This window comes from Protomyctophum parallelum, assembly GCF_964188405.1.
Source record: "Protomyctophum parallelum genome assembly, chromosome: 10".
Classification (NCBI taxonomy): domain Eukaryota; kingdom Metazoa; phylum Chordata; class Actinopteri; order Myctophiformes; family Myctophidae; genus Protomyctophum; species Protomyctophum parallelum.
Window position 1 is genome coordinate 52,664,103 of NC_139704.1, and position 7,517 is coordinate 52,671,619.

General features: G+C 47.8%; 1 protein-coding gene across 2 annotated transcripts in view; it reads left to right on the forward strand.

The window, feature by feature from the left end:
* Positions 1 to 1,930, forward strand: part of LOC310865935 (bone morphogenetic protein receptor type-1A-like) — a 64,699-nt gene extending 62,769 nt beyond the window's left edge. Inside the window, exons 14-15 of one of the 2 annotated variants that reach the window (XR_014569855.1) lie at positions 965 to 1,536; positions 1,602 to 1,930. Coding sequence is in view for 1 of the 2 variants with exons in the window: in XM_083775142.1 (XP_083631268.1) it covers positions 965 to 1,090 (126 nt within the window). In the remaining variant the exon portion in view is untranslated. Of the gene's footprint in view, positions 1 to 964; positions 1,537 to 1,601 lie in introns of those variants that run through there. The other variant, XM_083775142.1, reaches the window with a different exon arrangement.
* The last annotated feature ends 5,587 nt before the right edge of the window (positions 1,931 to 7,517 follow it).

Sequence of the window (7,517 nt, forward strand, 5' to 3'; positions counted from 1 at the left end):
TTACAGACCCGTAAGGGTCCATTTGGTTCCATTTATACACTCTCAGAGTTACAGACCCATAAGGGTCCATTTGGTTCCATTTATACACTCTCAGAGTTACAGACCCATAAGGGTCTATTTGGTTCCAAACTAAAATACAGCTGGGGACCCCCTGGAACTCCCTCAAGGACCCCTGGGGGTCCCCGGACCTCACTTTGGGAACCACTGGTTTAGGCTACTTTAGGTAGTGTGTGCCTCCCGCTAGAACAATTGTGCTGACTTTAATATTTCCTGTGTTTTGTTCATTATTGTTAAATTCAGTGTTGACGTGTAGGGGCTATTTAGGAAAATAAGGAACGATTCTGTATTTTAAGGGACGGGTGGCAACCCTAGTTATGACTTCTCCTCTGCATGTTGTAGTGTTTAGATGGTTCTGTTATGACTTCTCCTCTGCATGTTGTAGTGTTTAGATGGTTCTGTTATGACTTCTCCTCTGCATGTTGTAGTATTTAGATGGTTCTGTTATGACTTCTCCTCTGCATGTTGTAGTGTTTAGATGGTTCTGTTATGACTTCTCCTCTGCATGTTGTAGTGTTTAGATGGTTCTGTTATGACTTCTCCTCTGCATGCTGTAGTATTTAGATGGTTCTGTTATGACTTCTCCTCTGCATGCTGTAGTGTTTAGATGGTTCTGTTATGACTTCTCCTCTGCATGCTGTAGTATTTAGATGGTTTAGATGGCGCTACGAGCTTGTAGGTGTGCTATTTTTTTAAAAATCAAAGAACGACTGACATAGAAACATAGCTTTTTCAGAAAACTGTCAGGATGTAGAAGACATTCTTAGAATCTGATCTCAGGTCAGAATGGGTTAAGAGCGTCTGATAAATGACTAATGTGTGTGTGTGTGTGTGTGTGTGTGTGTGTGTGTGTGTGTGTGTGTGTGTGTGTGTGTGTGTGTGTGTGTGTGTGCGCGCGCCCCCTCAGTGCCTGCGCGCCATGCTGAAGCTCATGTGTGAGTGCTGGGCTCATAACCCCGCCTCCCGCCTCACCATCCTGAGGGTGAAGAAAACCCTCGCCAAGATGGTCGAATCACAGGACATCAAGATATAAGCCCCGCCCACTCCCCTAAGCCCCGCCCGCCTGCTTCCGCTAAGCCCCACCCCCCCTCCGCTTAAGCCCTCGCCAAGATGGCGGCAGAGTCCCAGGACATCGAGATCTGATCACGCCGCCCCCCTCTCCTCTAAGCCACACCCCCCCTTCCGCTAACCCTGGCCAAGACGGTCGAATCACAGGACATCAATACATAAGCCCCGCCCCTTGCATAAGCCCCACCCCTTCCTCTAAGCCCCGCCCCCTCCGCTAACCTTTTCCCAAGATGGTGGAGTCCCGCCTCCTCCGCTCCACTAAGCCCCGCCTCCCAGTCCCAGGACAGCAATATCTAAGCCACCCCCCCCCTAAGCCACGCCTCCTCTCCGCTAAGCCCCGCCTCCCAGTCCCAGGGCGTTGGTGTGGTCGGTTGGCCTTAACGACGCTTCTGTATCGAGAGGTTGCGACCGGTGTGGTCTGGGTCTTCAGCCCCGCCCCTCCCTCCCTCCGCTAAGCCCCACCTCCCTCTGCTAAGCTCCGCCCCCCAGCCGCCCCCCTCCGCTAAGCCCCGCCTCCCAGCCACACAGAGAGACGATGAACTTCACAGATGGTCCTGTTGTGTCCGTAGGACATCCATCCTTCATGCAACCATCCGACCTTCATCCAACCTTCATCCATCATCCATCCGACCTTCATCCAACCACTCACACACCCTCTGGCTCCAGCATGGCGCCGGACTTTACGGTAAAACTGGTGACCTGAACGTGACATCGGACGGACGGACGGATGGACATGACAACATGGACGGACCTATAGTGCTTCCATTCCGCTCTCTCTCTCTCTCTCTCTCTCTCTCTCTCTCTGTTTGTGTTGGGGAGACCATTCAGAGGACTTGTAGATCTGTTTGTGTCGGGGAGACCATTCAGAGGACTTGTAGATCTGTTTGTGTCGGGGGAGACCATTCAGAGGACTTGTAGATCTGTTTGTGTCGGGGAGACCATTCAGAGGACTTGTAGATCTGTTTGTGTCGGGGGAGACCATTCAGAGGACTTGTAGATCTGTTTGTGTCGGGGAGACCATTCAGAGGACTTGTAGATCTGTTTGTGTCGGGGAGACCATTCAGAGGACTTGTAGATCTGTTTGTGTTGGGGAGACCATTCAGAGGACTTGTAGATCTGCTTTCTGTGAAAGCTGGACAACTCTGAACTCTGAACTCTGAACTCTGACCTCTGACCTCTGAACTCTGACCTCTGAACTCCAGACGGTTGAAAAACGACTGGAAACTTTTTTTCTGGGAGGAACTAAAACAACAGAGTGGAAAAAATATATACAGCCTGTGTTTAAATGTAACTGAGAGCTACATATGGAACCAAATGGACCTGTACAGGGAGCCTATGGAACCAAATGGACCCCGTATACAACCTGCTCGCCCTCAGAGTTAAGGTGGTTGCTCACTGGACGCGTTTTTCAGAAAACCGCTAAAAATCCTAAAAATGGAGGCCGGTGTGTAGAGGGGACCTTTACAGTGAGAGGAGGAGGAGGAGGTCCGTGGTGGGGATTAGGGGCGTGGCCTAAATGAGAGAGGGGTGTGGCCTCTATAGGAGAGAGAGGGGCGGGCCTTAAGGACGGGAGAGGGGAGGAGCTTCATTAACGGCGGTGTCCTTTGGGGCGCGAGCGACACGCCTCAGCGAGGGAGGGAGGGAAGGGGGGGTGGTCTCTCCTGTCATTGGCCTAAAGAGAGGGAGGGAGGGGGGGGGGGGGGGGGGGGTCTCTCCTGTCATTGGCCTACATTGGGGAACGAACCCCGACCGAAAAGGGAGCAGAAATAACAGATTCATGTTCAAAAGGAACTCAGACAATAAATACATGAACCTCTGAGACTTCCTGAAGGAACTCAGACTCAAAGACAAAATCCAGAGTTCCAAAATCCAGAGTTCCACCCAACAGGTACAAACAGGTACACCCAACAGGTACAAACAGGTCCACCCAACAGGTACAAACAGGTCCACCCAACAGGTACAAACAGGTCCACCCAACAGGTACAAACAGGTCCACCCAACAGGTACAAACAGGTCCACCCAACAGGTACAAACAAACGCTAAATGGTGCATATTTGTAATGAAGCGCCTTCATCCAAGACGCTTTGCATAGACTGTGGATTACATTCACCCATTCACACTCACACACACGCACACATACACACACACACACACACATACACAAACACACACACATTCACACACACACACACACACACACACACGCACACATACACATACACACACACACATACATACACAAACACACACACATTCACACACACACACACACACACACACACACACACACACACAGGGATCGATCGAACCGTGTTTCCCATCCGGCCACTCTACCCTTGAGACACAGGAACTCAAGGAACTCCACAAAGTTCCAACAGGAACTCCACAAAGTTCCAACAGGAACTCCACAAAGTTCCAACAGGAACTCAAGGAACTCCACAAAGTTCCAACAGGAACTCAAGGAACTCCACAAAGTTCCAACAGGAACTCCACAAAGTTCCAACAGGAACTCCACAAAGTTCCAACAGGAACTCCACAAAGTTCCAACAGGAACTCAAGGAACTCCACAAAGTTCCAACAGGAACATCAGACTGATATTGTCCTCAGAGAGTTCCAAACGCTGCGTATTGTCCATCCTTCACTACAAACACGGTTAAAACAAAGAAAGAAAGAAAGAAAGAAAAAAATGCCAAGTTTTATTTTTTATTTTCTCTCTTCAGGACATCGACTTCTTCTTCTTCTTCTTCTTCTTCTTCTTCCTGCCATATTGAAATATCTCTCTCTATATATATATATATATTATATTATCTCTATTCGCTCTTTAAAAGTAGAGTTAATTATGAAATAAGGTACTATAATTATATGTGAATTTTAAACATGTAAATACATGGTGTATTATAGCCTTAGATTAGTTAGAGATGGAGAGTTATCGTTGTATAAACGTCCAAAAACCTTCCTTCTGTTTAGATCCAACAGACCTTCTCTTCCATGGGGTTTGGAGATCTGTGTTAACACTATGTTGCTATAGAGCGTTGCAGTCCCTCCCCCTTTCAGAACAACGAGTGGCCCAGGAAATGAATCCCAATGCATTTTGACCATAGGCATTTCTTAAATTATTTATTTAAAGACCTTTTAAGCGTCGTGCGAAGCCAACTCTTGTCGTGACAAATCATGACAACACACACAATATTTTGGACCAAACAAATAATTACAAAGAAGAAAAACAACAAAATAAATTGTTGTAACTTGCCATTTTTTTCTTCTTTGTAATTATTTGTTTGGTCCAAAATATTGTGTGTGTTGTCATGATTTGTCACGACAAGAGTTGGCTTCGCACGACGCTTAAGAGGTCTTTAAATAAATAATTTAAGAAATGCCTATGGTCAAAATGCATTGGGATTAATTTCCCGGGCCACTCGCTGTTCTGAAAGGGGGAGGGACTGCGACGCTCTAGAGCTATAGTAACATAGTGTTGAGGAGAAGGCCTTCTAACACTATGGACCAGAGCTAGCTATCTTCCATGGGGTCTGTAGATCTCTTCCATGGGGTCTGTATATTCGCTGTGGTGTAAACTGTGCTTCCTGCAAACAGAGCGAGTGTTTCTCAAAAGGTTTTCATGTCAGGGATGTTCGTAATGCCGTCATTTAAAACTTTTTCATGTTTTTTATTTTATTTTTCATTTGTATTGTTTTTGTATCTAAAAGTCCTGCATCGTGCTACCATGTCGCACACATGGCCGACCTACGGCCGTGTAGATCGGCAATTTTTTATTGCTGTGACATTTTTGACATTTATCCTAAATGAAAGTGAAAAGTAACGGATAAGGTTTCCACCTTATCCATTACACCATTAGGCCTACCATTACATTAATTGTTGTGTATTTGGTCACGATTTTGAAAGAAGAAAACAAGGTTAGCGTAGCTTAATGATAGCCGAAAAATAACACAGCTTGAGTGTTTAAAGTATTGTACATTTTCTTCTGGGGACCCCCTGGAACCCCCGAGAGAGACAGAGAGAGAGAGAGAGAGAGAGAGGCAGTGTGCCTTTTGGGACTACAAACATGGCAGTGTGCCTTTTGGGACTACAAACATGGCAGTGTGCCTTTTGGGACTACAAACATGGCAGTGTGCCTTTTGGGACTACAAATCAACATGGCCGCCGCTCCATGTAAGGCATCTCGATGGTTGGAACCACTTATATACGTAGAGGGGGGGGGGGGGGGGGGGGAGATATAATGGAAATCTGTTATTTTTATTTTATTTTATTTTTTGCGGTTTGAAAACACTGCATGTCGTCCACAGATGTCTCCCGTCCTGTCTGTCTGTCTGTCTGTCTGTCTGTCTGTCTGTCTGTCTGTCTGTCTGTCTGTCTGTCTGTCTGTCTGTCTGTCTGTCTGTCTGTCTGTCTGTCTGTCTGTCTGTCTGTCTGTCTGTCTGTCTGTCTGTCATGGCTACATCTACAGCTGAGTTTCCATCCAACTGATTTTAAATCGGCGTTTCTCCAACTTTGTTGTGCCAGGACCCCCCATGGGACCCCCATGGAACCCCCATCTGAAAAGGCCTTGTGCCAGGGCCCCCATGGGACCCCCCATCTGAAAAGGCCTTGTGCCAGGGCCCCCCATGGGCCCCCCATCTGAAAAGGCCTTGTGCCAGGGCCCCCCATGCCCCCCCCCCATCTGAAAAGGCCTTGTGCCAGGGCCCCCCATGGGACCCCCCATCTGAAAAGGCCTTGTGCCAGGGCCCCCCATGCCCCCCCCCATCTGAAAAGGCCTTGTGCCAGGGCCCCCCATGGGACCCCCCATCTGAAAAGGCCTTGTGCCAGGGCCCCCCATGCCCCCCCCCATCTGAAAAGGCCTTGTGCCAGGGCCCCCCATGGGACCCCCCATCTGAAAAGGCCTTGTGCCAGGGCCCCCCATGGGACCCCCCATCTGAAAAGGCCTTGTGCCAGGGCCCCCCATGCCCCCCCCCATCTGCAAAGGCCTTGTGCCAGGGCCCCCCATGGGACCCCCCATCTGAAAAGGTCTTGTGCCAGGGACCCCCATGGTCGCCCAGGAGAGAAAATTTGTGTTAAAAAATATATGTCGGCCTATATATATATATATATATTCAAAATCTTTGAAAAGTTAAAGAAAGATTTTTCAACAGATGTTCAAAAATGGTCGCAGCCCTGTTTAAACTCTAGTTAAACCACATTCAACAAACGAGTGAAAACGACATGTTATGAACAATAATCTGAATGAGTTTAATATTGACAGTAAGGTTCCCCCTGGACTCCATTTATTAATGTGTTTAATATTGACAGACTTGTTTCTAGATTTGTGTCAAAGAGCATCCGTTTAATGGAGACTCACTGTGTTTGCAAGAAAACATGAAAAACAAAAAAAATGTAAAGTTAATGCATCTCTTAAGGCTTCCCAGTCAGTTAACGATCAGGTCTGGACCAGTTAGTGACATCTGGATTGGGGCCAGATCAGGTCTGGACCCGTTTAGTGACATCTGGATTGGGGCCAGATCAGGTCTGGACCAGTTAGTGACATCTGGGTTGGGGCCAGATCAGGTCTGGACCCGTTTAGTGACATCTGGATTGGGGCCAGATCAGGTCTGGACCAGTTAGTGACATCTGGATTGGGGCCAGATCAGGTCTGGACCCGTTTAGTGACATCTGGATTGGGGCCAGATCAGGTCTGGACCAGTTAGTGACATCTGGATTGGGGCCAGATCAGGTCTGGACCAGTTAGTGACATCTGGATTGGGGCCAGATCAGGTCTGGACCCGTTTAGTGACATCTGGATTGGGGCCAGATCAGGTCTGGACCAGTTAGTGACATCTGGATTGGGGCCAGATCAGGTCTGGACCCGTTTAGTGACATCTGGATTGGGGCCAGATCAGGTCTGGACCAGTTAGTGACATCTGGATTGGGGCCAGATCAGGTCTGGACCCGTTTAGTGACATCTGGATTGGGGCCAGATCAGGTCTGGACCAGTTAGTGACATCTGGATTGGGGCCAGATCAGGTCTGGACCCGTTTAGTGACATCTGGATTGGGGCCAGATCAGGTCAAACCAAGACTAGTCGCATCTGGCCCAGAATGTCGCCTGATTTCAACCAACACAAATTCTGCCCACTAAGAACGTGTTGTAAAAGAGATGAATCAGAGAGAGTCCGATGGAGGCCAGATTATCTGTAAATCATATCGTATATAGCTAGTCAGATCTGGCCCAGAATAATTTATATTATTTCAACAGAGTGAAGGTTGGATTCACCGAAAGAGAAATTCTTGGCTATTATATCTCTTTTTTCCTACCATTGCTGTCATGGCCGTACCTTAAAGCTACCTGATTTATGGCAAAATAAATGGTTATGGCAAAACCTAATTTAAATAATAATCTCTATT